Here is a 14,489-nt window from a genome sequence, read left to right on the forward strand (position 1 = left end):
AAGTGAATGCAAGTACATGAAAGAATTTATTTGCAATAAGAAACAGTGCACACACAAAATATGTGTACCATCATTCACCCAAGCAATAGACATTCAGCAAACGGTTGTCTCCTTTATTTTCTGTTGTTTTTTCACAGAAATTCAACATAATCATATAACAAAACCTGCGAGACTCCAACATGTACACTCGTGAAATGTACACAACCCAGGATCAAAACAAAGGCACCAGATCATCAGTGTGTTCCCTTTAGAACAAGTCGAGATGCATCAGTTAATCTAGCCTTGCTTTCAACTTTCCGACACTCTTAAAATTGCAGAACAGAAAGGATAGAAAACAAAATGAGCAAAAACATAAAAATGCTAACATTGATTGGAAAAAAAAGAGTGCACCAAGATGCACCAAGGATATAAAAGCTGAAGCCACATTCCAGAGCCGTTTTGATTCATTTGTACTTGGCTAACTTCATATTAAAAGAATAAAAGAAATTGCGCTAAAAACGACACGCAAACTAACTGAAAACTAAACAAGTCAACAGATCAAGGATTTAAAAGCTGAGGCCACACCCACACCCACCACCAACACAAAACAAGAAGGGCAAAGCCCATACGACTCACATGCTTGACCTTGACCTTTACATGACCTTCAGCTAAACCTAGCAATGACACTGCTTTACACATTTTTCCTACCAAAATACATGTGACCTTGACCCAAGGTCAAGGTTATCCAAGGTCATGCAACACAAAGCTGTTAATTCAAGACATAGGAAGTACAATGGTGCTTATTGGCTCTTTCTACCATGAGATATGGTCACTTTTAGTGGTTCACTACCTTATTTTGGTCATTTCATAAGGGTCAAAGTGACCTTGACCTTGATCATATGTGACCAAATGTGTCTCATGATGAAAGCATAACATGTGCCCCACATAATTTTTAAGTTTGAAACAGTTATCTTCCATAGTTCAGGGTCAAGGTCACTTCAAAATATGTATACAATCCAACTTTGAAGAGCTCCTGTGACCTTGACCTTGAAGCAAGATAAACCAAACTGGTATCAAAAGATGGGGCTTACTTTGCCCTATATATCATATATAGGTGAGGTATTAAATCTCAAAAACTTCAGAGACAAGAGGCGAAGCCTTCAAGGCTCACGTAAGAAATCGGCAAACAGTAACACAAACTCAATCACTCCGTCACACACACACACACACACACACACACAGAAAGAGCATAGGTGAAACTGTGCAAGAAAGCGAGACACTAGATCTAGATCTGTCTGTCTGCATGTAGCCTACTTACAGGGACACGACTGCCAACTAGTCTCGGCCCGCTCAAAAAAACAATGACCGAGACTTTCGGTAATTCCTTCGCGTGACGTCAAACCCTCTTACGTCATAATGTGACGTCAATGTAATGTGACGTCTTCAAATGTTAGAGTTTCTACCACATACATACATACGCACAGACAGACAAAAGTTAGCATCGAATAGGCTACACTTACGTGAGCCAAAAATGCGGAAAATGCGAAAAATAGCTGTTTTTTAGACATTTATGGCCCCTGCGACCTAGACCTTGAAGCAAGGTCAAGATGCTATGTATGTTTTTTGGGGCCTTGTCATCATACACCATCTTGCCAAATTTGGTACTGATAGACTGAATAGTGTCCAAGAAATATCCAACGTTAAAGTTTTCCGGACGGACGAACGACTCGGGTGAGTACATAGACTCACTTTTGCTTCGCATGTGAGTCAAAAAGGGAAGAGCTGAGAAACAAAAATAGAATACCCATCTGCACACTGTCAAACTGTTACAGGGAAAAATAAACTTCAAACTCAAAACCAAAAGCCTTCATTGATGTGTCGTAATTACAACATCACAAAAACTCGGTACAAAATGTAACAGTCATAATGGCATCCAGGGACCCCTTTCTTCCCCCTGGCCAAAACAAAATCAACTCCAGGTCACTGCAAAACACGCACACCTGCTGCATGTATAAGTTCCTATAAGTTTTCTATAAGTTCATTTCGTAGGGGTGCTGGAAACAACTAGCAACTTTAGATTTTTTTTCTCTCTCTGTTCTGGGTATATCAAGTGCAGTACTTAGAAATCTGGGCAATGAAAAAGGTGCTACAATTGTACCATCCCATATTCTGTAAGAACTTATGGCTAGACAGTATATAAAAGTTACCTCTGATCAACTTCAATTTATTCCAGACAGACTGTGTGTCTGAAGGATGTCACAAGCTAAATGAAAACTTTATGTAGATTACAAAAACATTAAAGAAAAATGGCACTTCAGTCAACATTCCTTTGAAAATAAAATGATCAAAAACACATACACACACACACTCTCTCTCTCTCTCTCTCACACACACACACACTCACACACACAAAGGCCTCCGTTTAAAAACAATAAAAATAGTCTCTGCCAAAGCGAGCACCGAGGGGTAAGAAAAATTAAAAAAAAGTAAACAGCTACAACAGTACTACACAACCACTGCAGCAGTTATGCACACACAAAAATAAAGCAAAAAAACAAAACAAACTGAAAACAAAACAAAAATGATGCAGATCTACAAAGAAGGTACTGCCAACATAGAAAAACAAATGAAAGCATGAAAGAAAGTGTGTCGTAGAAAGCAAGTGCAGGCATAGCTTGGTGGGCTCCTCTCTCCACCCGTCTTTCTCAACTGTGGACTGTCCTTATTCTGTCACATGCTATGATGCTAAGGGTTCCCTGTATAAGCAAAAGCATGAAGGAATTGTGAGCATAAATGATACAAGCAGAAGCAAAAAAGATGTGATGCTATGCTAGTACCGTAAACTACCTTGTCTACGCCCAGTATCAAGTAAACGCCCACCCCCTACTTTTGGTCAAATTCTGCGCACAGGGTACAGCAGCTAGCAAACGCCCAACCCCCATTTTCGATCATTAGAGTAAAAGGAAATTAAAAAAAAGATTGTGTGTGTGTGAGAGAATGAGAGAGAGGAACGTCAGTTTTGTGCAGGAACGCATCCTTTGAACTCTTCCATACAAGTGACCAATATATCGTTATTCTAGCAAAGGAACTGCTCCTTCTAAGGTTATAGTACCTAGTAAACGCCCACACCCATCTCATGCAATCCTCAGTCTTATTACTCTTGCATTTGTCACAAAACAAGAAATGTACACACACACACACAGTTTAACCACACACACAAAATAAGAAAGAAATAGATTAAAATTGCCAATAAAAGTTATCCAATGGTGAAAAGTTGACTCATCCTTTACCATTTTATGGCCTTGATGTGGCCACAGTCCTTTTCATGCCATCAACAATCTGCGAGACTTAATGCACAATTATCGTATTGCGACACGACAAATCATGTACCTGATGCAGGATTCTATTCCTGCATCATGGCACACACACGTGACTTTTACACTCATCCTTCTTCAAGTCCTTGCATGGAGATAAGAGAAAATCAAGGTTGCTAATTATTTATGGCACACATCTTCTGAGACTGTTGCTTTTAAAGGAAAATCAAGGTAAATGCCAATTATGGCACACATCTTATGAGGCTGTTGTTTTTACACTCGCATGATACAACTTGTTTGCTGAATGATGAAATGATTTATTATTTTCTTGTGTCGGTTTCTGTGGGACACAAAACCCATTGATAGTATCCATATATGCAGCTAGTGATACGTGTTATATATTCAGCTCACAAACCAGTGTTAACAACAACACACACTCAACAACAACAAACGTGCGAGCGCACACACATGCACTCAAATAAACAGAACAAGACATGCACTGGGAATGGCGTGAAACTGCGCAAATTACCCTAAATAATGTGAAAATGTAAAACGTGTTTGTTTTGTTTTGGTATTGGTCGAAGAGCAAATCAGTGGAGTACAGCAACAATTATAAATGGACTTTAATTAAAAATCATCAACTTTTGCCTTGTGGAATTAAAACTGTGAGTTATGAAACAGACTGCAAAAAAGTCTGAAAGTGGCTGAACAAATAATATCATCATACTCTTCGTGAAAACACACTGCGATTTCTTTGAACTGAAGTTCATTTTTTTATACCCATTTTTTATTTTTTTTGAGGTTTACTTTTGTGAAAAGCTGCAGTGGCTCATAAAAATGAAAGAAAATATGAAAGTCAATTTACAAGCTGGCATCTTATTAAAAAGGTGAAGTGAGTGCACACAAAATTAAACTGTCAATAACCTGGGATAATGTCATTTTTTTGGTTTTTTTGTTTGCTTAACGCCCAGTCCACCACGAAGGGTGATATGAGGGCGGTGCTGCTTTGACATTTAACGTGCGCCACACACAAGACAGAAGTCGCAGCACAGGCTTCATGTCTCACCCAGTCACATTATTCTGACACCGGACCAACCAGTCCTAGCACTAACCCCAATTTGGCATGTCATGCCAGATAATCAAACCACACACAAAACTGAGACAAACACTACAGAAGTGCGAGTGCTTATTAAGATTTGCCCTTAAACCTACAGTAAATCCTATGATTTTGCTCTTTTTTTTTCCGGTACACCTTCAACCTCCCTCCACACACTATAAAAAAGATGGATTTATCACATGAGAACTGCCCAGTCTTTCATTCATTTCAGTTTAAACAGAAAATAAAAATTTGAATTTAAACAAAAACACACACAGGCATTAACGCCTGAATCTGGGCGGCAGGTCGCCTTTCCCAAACTGATCATCTGGGTGACCTTTGTACTCATGACCCCTGTGATCTCCATGACCTCCACCCCTACCTCGGAAAACTCGACCTCGACCTCTGCCCCTTCCGCGATTGGCTCCTCCTCCGGCTACTCCTCTGGACGCGTTGGCATTGGGCCCGGCGGCTTGGAGGGGTCTGTCGACGACGTCGAGGATTTCGTTCATCTGCGAGTCCTCCACCATCCCTTCCATCAACCTTTCCTGGTGCTGCTGTTCGGCTTCTCTGGCGGCCGTCTTCTGTTTCTGCATCTCCTGGGGGAATAGATGGTCAATTTTGTCACATATTGTAAATGGGAATCGAACATTTTAATAATAAATTTTTATTTCATCAATATACTTACCCAACTCACATATAGCAATTTACTTCAGTTTAGTGCTAGGATGCTGAACTAACGCATCACCCTTGTAAGGGGGGAAGTAACCCTAAACAAGAAGAGCAAACGCTCGATCGAGTCACTTTCGCAGTTCTGAATATTATTTGAGGCATCAGATGGACAGGAAGAAATTGCTATTCACAACACAATACAGATGTAAATAATTTGATGTAAAGAATAATCCTATAAAGTTTGAATCAAATCCGATGAATAGTTTCAGAGATATGATATTTCAATTTTTTTCCTTCAAGACATACCTGTGACCTTGAAAAAGGTCAAAGGTCACCAAAGCAGACGTCAAAGTGTAGAGGTCACTGGGAGTCACGTTCACATAAAATTTGAGCCCGGTCACTTTTATAGTTTCCGAGAAAAGCCCAACGTTAAGTTGTGTGTTGCCGAACAGAAAAGGCTAGTTATCTCCCTTGTTTTTCTGATAACGTTCGTAAAAGGCTACAGATGTAAATACTTTGATGTAAAGAATAATCCTACAAAGTTTCAATCACATCCGATGAACTTTGTCAAAGATATAAAATGTCTAATTTTTCCTTTGACGCTGACCTGTGACCTTGAAAAAGGTCAAAGGTCAACGAAACCATCGTTAAAGTGTAGAGGTCATTGGAGGTCACGACTAAACAAAATATGAGCCGGATCGCTTTGATAGTTTCCGAGAAAAGTCCAACGTTAAGGTGGTGTCTATGGACGGCCGGCCGGACGGCCGGCCGGCCGGACAGACTAACACTGACCGATTACATAGAGTCACTTTTTCTCAAGTGACTCAAAAAAACGGCCTTGACCGGTCAAAGGTCAGAGCCAGGTCGAGGCTACCTCCCTGCATGCATTGCGCAAGCATGGTCTCGCCACCATATTGGATTAATTCCGCCTGAAGCGAACTTCTCTTTTTTAGAGAATCTATAGCGGGGTAGGCGGGCGGGACTTTACGATGTGAGTTGGGTAAGTTTATTAATCAAATGAAAATTTATTATCAAAATGTTCGATTAAATTACATATCTTATCCCAACTCACATATAGCAGATTGCTAATTAAGGTGGTGGGATGCTCACCCTATGAACTAGGCAATAATTGCCCTGCTGCTACCATTGCTGGTAGCGCATTCTTTCTTTATTTGGTGTTTAACGTCGTTTTCAACCACGAAGGTTATATCGCGACGAGGGAAAGGGGGGAGATGGGATAGGGGAAAGGGGGGAGATGGGATAGAGCCACTTGTTAAGTGTTTCTTGTTCACAAAAGCACTAATCAAAAAATTGCTCCAGGGGCTTGCAACGTAGTACAATATATGACCTTACTGGGAGAATGCAAGTTTCCAGTACAAAGGACTAAACATTTCTTACATACTGCTTGACTAAAATCTTTACAAACATTGACTATATTCTATACAAGAACCACTTAACAAGGGTAAAAAGAGAAACAGAATCCGTCAGTCGCCTCTTACGACATGCGGGGTGCAGAGAAATAAGGATGTGGAAAAGAAGACTTTTGGTAAGTGAAATAAAGGTGATGGATCCAGTCAGATAGAGACAACAAGAAAAGAATTGGAAAACTGCAGGGAATAGTAGGGAGAGTTTTCTTGGAAGGAAATATAGGTGAAAGGACTGGTAAGGCAGAAATAAGACAAAAGAAGAGAAGTAAAGGAGTGGGGTAGCTTAGTATAAACACTCCCGCCGCGTGAAGGCGACCCCATGGGAGCTGGTAGCGCATTGGTACCGTCCTGTCGCGCACTGGAAATGTCGCGCAGGTTAAGGTATTTTTGATACAGGAAGTTAATGACCCTTGGACAACGAACAAAATGATACAAAATGTTGTCTAGTTTGTTTTAAGACGCGACGACTGTGCAGAGCCAAAGTCCGGAGACAGCTTTCGCGACATTTTTTGAAAACAACCCATATGCGAGTTGGGATAAGAAATGTAATTTCATCTATATTTAGTCCAAGAAACCTTAAGGGCTACCTGTAAAAGTTGCTACAGTGTAAGCGTTCCTTTGACAAAGGCAAGGTCTTAAAAGGGGGAAGTCTTGAATCAACTACACCTCCTCCAGGCGCTACCATTTTTTTTTCATTTTTTTTTTTCATTACTAATTTAAATTCCAATCCACTGTTATCAGCATTAAGGAGTGAGTGAAAGTGGTAGCTCAGTAATGGTAAAGCACTGGACTTGTGATCCTCGGGTCACAGGTTCGAATCGTAGATGTGACGGACACAGACTATCCGCAAGTACCTCACCACAGATGCTACCGCCAAACTGGTCACTTCCACCATTCTCTCACGTCTTGACTATTGTAACTCTCTCTTGGCGGGTCTTCCCTCTTCTTCTATCTCTCGTCTCCAACGCATTCAAAATAGCTCTGCCCGTCTTGTCTTACGAAAGAAAAAGAGAGACCATATCACCCCCCTCCTAAATCAGCTCCACTGGTTGCCCGTTCCTGCCCGTATCACATACAAAATCAACACTCTCACCTACAAATGCCTCCATGGTCTCGCCCCTGCCTATCTCTCTGATTCTCTCTCTCTCTATGTCCCTTCACGAGCACTCAGATCATCTGCCGACTCCCTTAAACTCAACATCCCCCACACCAAACTCAAAACAGCAGGTCAACGCTCATTTTCTTTCCAAGCACGAAGCCAATGGAACACACTACCTCTCCCCCTCCGTCAACAACAGTCCCTCGAATCATTCAAATCTGCACTCAAGATATTCCTTTTTTCCAAATAATCCATGCATTCTACACTGCCCACCCCCATCCCACCCTGAATAACTGTACATATTTAATGGTTGATAGTGGGTGTGTGTTAGTGACTCTAAGTCTCCGTGTGTGTGAATGAGTGTATGTGCGCCTTGAGTCGCCTGTTGGTGAGATATGTGCGCGTTATAAATATTCGTATTATTATTATTAACTTTGTGATGACTCAGAGATGGTATCCAAATCTCCCCCTCTTGTAACCAATATTGCACTGCAAAAGACCTCAGTCATTCTGCCAGAATTGCAGGTGGCTCCACTACACCTAAACACGCACACACCTGGGTAGCGCGACTCTCATTGCTGCTAGCTTTTCACTGGGAGGAAGCGACCCATATTCCCCAGCAATATGATAATAAAGTATGAAATGAAAACTGGAAGACGTCTCTAACCTGGTGCAAAGAATAGTTACGCTTGATGGGGCCCCGAACATGTTCAGAATAGAATGCCACTAGAACATTTCGCATGCTGATGAGGCTTTTTCGCTCCGTCCACTTGCGCTCTTGGATGGCTAGACCGAGTTTCTGCTGCAGTCCCTCCAGTTGCTCCAGGACGATGTTGACTTGGAATGGTAGGTCTTTGTACCACGTGTCCTTGTGTTTCTTCACCTGGACAAGACAGCAAGATGAATGCAGGAAACAGCTAAACTTAAAAGAACCAAAAGTGAAACTCAAAAGCCTGTTCTTGATATAGACTGCGTGCAGTGTTTACATATTAAAATGTATTTGACACATATATTGCTGTGGACAGCAAGTGAGATTTTGCACATTTTGCTTTGAGCACTCCAATACTGTGGTCTACTAAGGCACTGGCTTACATTGTTAAACAAGAAAAGCAAATGCTTTATACGACAGTCCTTCTTCATGTTCATTAGGGTTTTGTAGGTCTTAAAAGGAGGATCCCCCCCCCCCCCCCCCAAAAAAAAAAAAAGTTCCAGCTTCATAAAATAAAATCGTGTTCAAGAGAACATTCGATCACCTCCAAGTCTGACTGACACATTGCTTGATCCTTATGTGACCTGTATTAATCCATTTAGTTATTCAACCCTAAGCATATTTCACATATTATTCAAACTTGCACAACCCCGTCAACGTCAGAGAAAAGTCGGTCGTATTATTGAGGGACCCGTAAAAGAGAGGGGTCGTAAAGAGAGGTATCACTGTATTGATATAAGCAGATTCGCGATCGTCGATAATGATTTTTCATGCAGTGTAATTTTTAAATTTAGAAAGGAATTGTTATGCAAGACACTTTCAAGCGAGCTATCTTTCGCGGATGTATTTACTGTGCAAACAACTCTAAATATGGCAAAAGTGTCAAGTGATAATCAACTTTGTCACGTGATCATAACAAAATGGCTACGGAGCAGACGACTTTTTCCGTAACCAGTTGGGAGTGATGCAACAATATCTTGGTCTCCTTCCCACAGCAGTCTCAAAATTTCGACTTGTTTTCACCTTAGAACTATGTCTTTATCATAACTGTGAAGAACAGAACAAAGATCACCGTCGAAGTCGGCCATTCTACAATCACGTTTGTCTTTCGTCTGTTATCAGAAACATTAGCAAAAAACATATGGGAGATAACTCTGTATTCTTGTTTTGATAGATTTCCCTTTAATGCGCATAGTAATTATTCATCCTGTCAGAGAGACCTGAGCGATAGTGTGGACTGATGATTATCAGAATGGTCAAGACTTATATCTTTGATAGTTCAGTGGACATTTTCAGTGGTGAAAATCTTTTCCAGCAAATATTTTCATGCTGGGACTCTAAATTTTGATGAAAACACGCCAAATTTTGATCATGTCTGCTGATTACCAACATCTACAATTTCTAGAAATTTGGAGGCTTTTGCTCCCCAAAAAAACTGAAAAAAACTAAATGTAAAGCTTTACTAACATGACCCTGCTGTGACCCCAAAATGCAACGGGGGTCAACCAAACTAGGGTCACGTCGGTAGATTATCAAACCCTTGAAGTGATCAAAGTTTCAATGCTCAAAAACGCCGAAGATAATGTCAATGTTAAGTTATTATGAATCGAACATAACCCGGCCCCTTTGACCCCAAAACTTGACGAGGGTCAATCAAACTTACGTCAAGTCGGTAGATTATCAAACCCTAGAAGTGTGCATTTATAGTATCAAAGCTCTAGCTTAAAAAAACATCTCAACGTTAAGTTTTTATGAAACGAACATGACCCCGCTGTGACCCCAACATTGGGATCACTTCATGAGATCATCAAACCTTAAAAGTGTGCAAAGTTTCAGAGGTCTAGCTCGAAAAACTTCCGAGATAACCTCAACGTTAAGTTTTTTGTCCACGGATGGCCGTCCATACAGACGGACACAAATGAATCCTAATACTCACCAGTTACTCAGGTGAGTCAAAATATTGTATGATTCTGTTGTGGAAGACGAGCCCACAACTTGATATGCAAACTAAAGTGTGCTGGGTCATCTGGGGAAGTGGTCCAGTTATCACTCATTCTCAATAAGTAGCGACCACTTGGTTTTCAAAAAAGACGAAAACCACTTCTCTGGCTTTTTTGTAAACATTGGTGTTTTTGTTTAGCTTAATTGTTCACCAACATGGGAAATTGGGTGCCCAACAGAAAATATCTTTAGTTTTCATTGGATCTACACTGTAAGATGACCAACTGAAGCACGGTAGTTGACAAATGACACAATAATGTAACTAACTATCATATAACACTATCGTATAACACTTTCATACCCAAAATCCACTCAGACTAGATCAACAAAATTTTACTAGCTTGTGAAACAATCACCAAGCCTTCAAACTATGGTAATGATGTGTTTCTGCGTAGCAGGCTTGAGCAAATACGACGGTTTTAGTGACTGGATATAAGAACGCGCGTGGTTAAAACTTTTCAGTGACATTTTTGAAACCTGTGAGCGGTGTGTTTACAAATTACACAAGCGGCACCCTTAAATCTAAACGTACAGAAAAACCAAATACATGGAATGAAAGCTAAAAGGCTGGACTGTTAGTTGGTCTGTGGACGTTTGAACATCTTGCAGGTCTGTGAGGCAAGAAAAGGTTAAACATTGCCTTTTTTCAGACTAGTGCAGATTACAGGGTATCAAAGGAATCTAAATGCCCATTGTGTTAGAATAGAGAGCAGGTCTTGTTCTTTCGCACGATATATGATTTGGCAATGTACACAAAGTTTGTTTGTTTATTTGTTGCTTAACGTCCAGCCGACTACGCAGAGCCATATCAGGACGAGGAAGGGGGGGGATGAAGGGGGCCACTTGTCAAGCGATTCCTGTTTACAAATGCACTAACCCATTACTTGTGTCCCAGCAGGCTTTAGTAAAACTAAATTAATACCTACTGGAAGATTACCAGTTTCCAGTATGTTAAAATAGGCTTAACCTATCTACTGCTGGACTTACATCAGAACACTAACAGATTAAACTATACATGAATCGCGAGACAAGCGGCAAGAGAAGAGATTTTTGGAAAAAATACAGGTGAATGAGCAAGAAGGCAGAAAAAAGAAAAGAATTCATGAAGAAAAAGAGAGCATGACAGGAAAGAGGAACCAAAAATCTACCTAACAGCAAACTAGAAAGCTCCTGCGGTTCCAAAAACAGGAGGGGCCTTTAATTTCATAACCGCAGTGCCCCACTGCGGGAGTACACAAAGTTTTAGATCTATCCCCGCCGCAGTTTGTCAACAAACATGTAGAAAACGGCATCCTATTTTGGCCCACAAATGACGGTACTGGAGATGACGGTGCCGGAGATGACGGTAACGGAGATGACGGGTGCTCGCATTTTGCCTCGCGACAGAGCCAGAAGATACATGATGGCCCTGTTCATGATTGTTTTGTTGTATGCTCATGTGAGCAAACACCATATCACAAGATGGAAAATAAATTGTTTCTCATTTGCCAGAAAAGCTGGTAACGGAGATGACGGTTATGGAAACCCCCAAGTCTATTATTTCTCTTTGTTGCCTCTTGACTAGACTCAGACGCACTTCAGCTGTAAACAAAGACCTGTTCCTAAGGAAAAAAAAGAAAAAGTTGTATGTTTCTGGTAACATAGCTACAAAAAATAGGGTAGGTAGGTAGGGATTTTTTTTTGTTGTTTTTTTGGTCAGGGTAGAAAATAACTATAGTGACGCAAAGAGACTGGACTTACTATACAAAGAGAAAGACAACACATTACAAAACAAATGAGGCAAAAGGGATGCGGGGTTATCCCCCTTGTGTCGTCTGCCGTCTGTTACTTTCGTTTTGACACCGGCACGGTTGGCCTAGTGGTAAGGCGTCCGCCCCGTGATCGCGAGGTCGTGGGTTCGAACCCCGGCCGGGTCATACCTAAGACTTTAAAATTGGCAATCTAGTGGCTGCTCCGCCTGGCGTCTGGCATTATGGGGTAAGTGCTAGGACTGGTTGGTCCGGTGTCAGAATAATGTGACTGGGTGAGACATGAAGCCTGTGCTGCGACTTCTGTCTTGTGTGTGGCGCACATTAAATGTCAAAGCAGCACCGCCCTGATATGGTCCTTCGTGGTCGGCTGGGCATTAAGCAAACAAACAAACAAACAAACAACTTTCATTTTGACGCTTTTTTTTATTTATTTTTTTTACAAATGCAATAAAAAAAAAGTCTAGGGTCGGCGGAAAAAAACTAGGTAGGGTCGGGTGACCAGAAACATACAACTTTTTTTGTGTGGCCTAAACCAAAAACGCTTTAGGGTTGTTTTGAGTGTATTCATGTGTAAAAAGTACCTCAAAATGGGATGACAAAATATTCCCGAAAAAAGTTACTGCATTTGTGCCTATTTCCCTGGACATTTGCGAAGACTCACAGGGACTTCTTCGTGCACAAAAATGACTGCAGCAACAGCACTGACGATCGTGTCATTTAAAATGATAGTGCATGTGATTAGAAAGAGCTTGCTTATATTTTTTAAATAAATTCAAATTATTAACAAGAAGAGCAAACGCTCGATCGAGTCACTTTCGCAGTTCTGAATATTATATGAGGCATCAGATGGACAGGAAGAAATTGCTATTCACAACACAATGAGTCACGTTCACATAAAATTTGAGCCCGGTCACTTTTATAGTTTCCGAGAAAAGCCCAACGTTAAGTTGTGTGTTGCCGAACAGAAAAGGCTAGTTATCTCCCTTGTTTTTCTGATAACGTTCGTAAAAGGCTACAGATGTAAATACTTTGATGTAAAGAATAATCCTACAAAGTTTCAATCACATCCGATGAACTTTGTCAAAGATATAAAATGTCTAATTTTTCCTTTGACGCTGACCTGTGACCTTGAAAAAGGTCAAAGGTCAACGAAACCATCGTTAAAGTGTAGAGGTCATTGGAGGTCACGACTAAACAAAATATGAGCCCGATCGCTTTGATAGTTTCCGAGAAAAGTCCAACGTTAAGGTGGTGTCTATGGACGGCCGGCCGGCCGGCTGGCCAGCCGGCCGGACAGACTAACACTGACCGATTACATAGTCACTTTTTCTCAAGTGACTCAAAAAGCATGCCCGGACAGTGACGGAGATGACGTTTGTGGTAGTATTTATTGCTTTCAAAACTAGAAGTAACAAGGAATTGACATAAATTGATGTGCCGAAGTTAGCTCACGGCCAATCCTATCAGATGTAATAAAAGTTTATCCTTGATATCTTTTTGTATTAGCTGCAGGGCCCCCGGACCAATAAAAAACGAAATGGTCGCTCCTTATTGACAATGAGTGTTTTCCCCAGGCCTTCAGCCAAACTTACCTCATGCTTGTGTAGGAAGGATGCAATTTCATTTAGGGGCTTGCTAAGAAGGGAGCGGTACATCTCTTTGAACGCGTTAAACTCAACAGCAGTTGTACGATGCTCCTCAGACATCAGGTGCTCCTGTTTCAGCCTGGCAACCACTGTTTCTTCATCTTCCTCTGGTGCCTCCTGTGCTTCCTCAGATTTCTTCTCTCCTTCAGGTGTTTCTGGTTTGGCCTCAGGGACAGGCTTCTCAAATCGCACACCACAAATGCCGCACATTCTGTCTGTGATAATGCATGGAGAGAAAAGATCCCTGTAAATTTGACGAACACAGAACCTTTCAATGTCATGCAGGTGTTTGAAGAAAATTATACGTCGCATGAATCGGGTGATAATATGTGAGGCCTTGTTCTGTTGTTCCTCCCTCTGGGTCTCCATCACTTGCTTCTCGTAGCGCTCTTTCTCCTCTGGGCTGAGCTCCTCTTCCACTTCCTGTCAGCAGAAAAAAGGCTTGATTAGGACAGCTAATAATCAAAAATGTTAAAAATAAATTTTCATTTGATTAATATACTTACACAACTCACATATATAGCATTAACTTCAGTTTGGTGCTTAGACATTGAAAGTACTGACCCTGTTAAAAGGGGGAGCAGACCTGTTTACCCCAATAAGTGTTTTGGAGTAATGCTCAGCCCCAAAAATAGTAATCCTGGCACAAAAATAGTAATCATCCAGCATTCGTCGCCAATTACAACGCACATGACAACTGTGTCTGCGAAACGCAATCATGCACATATATCCATCATTCATAAACAAAACACAGATTCAGTCAGTTTTTGTAGTCATCATAATTTCAAAGAAGAT

At 41.0% G+C, this 14,489-nt stretch overlaps 1 protein-coding gene across 1 annotated transcript in view; it reads right to left on the minus strand.

Moving 5' to 3' along the window:
- Positions 1–99: 99 nt before the first annotated feature.
- Positions 100–14,489, minus strand: part of LOC138979515 (TPR and ankyrin repeat-containing protein 1-like) — a 108,805-nt gene continuing 94,415 nt past the window's right edge. Inside the window, exons 52-54 of the mRNA XM_070352224.1 lie at positions 13,641–14,117; positions 8,255–8,470; positions 100–4,988 (exon numbers count right to left, since the gene is read on the minus strand). Of these exons, the coding sequence (XP_070208325.1) occupies positions 4,671–4,988; positions 8,255–8,470; positions 13,641–14,117 (1,011 nt within the window). The 3' untranslated portion in view covers positions 100–4,670. The remainder of the gene's footprint in view (positions 4,989–8,254; positions 8,471–13,640; positions 14,118–14,489) is intronic.

Source organism: Littorina saxatilis, linkage group LG11 (assembly GCF_037325665.1).
Source record: "Littorina saxatilis isolate snail1 linkage group LG11, US_GU_Lsax_2.0, whole genome shotgun sequence".
NCBI classification, from domain to species: Eukaryota; Metazoa; Mollusca; class Gastropoda; order Littorinimorpha; family Littorinidae; genus Littorina; species Littorina saxatilis.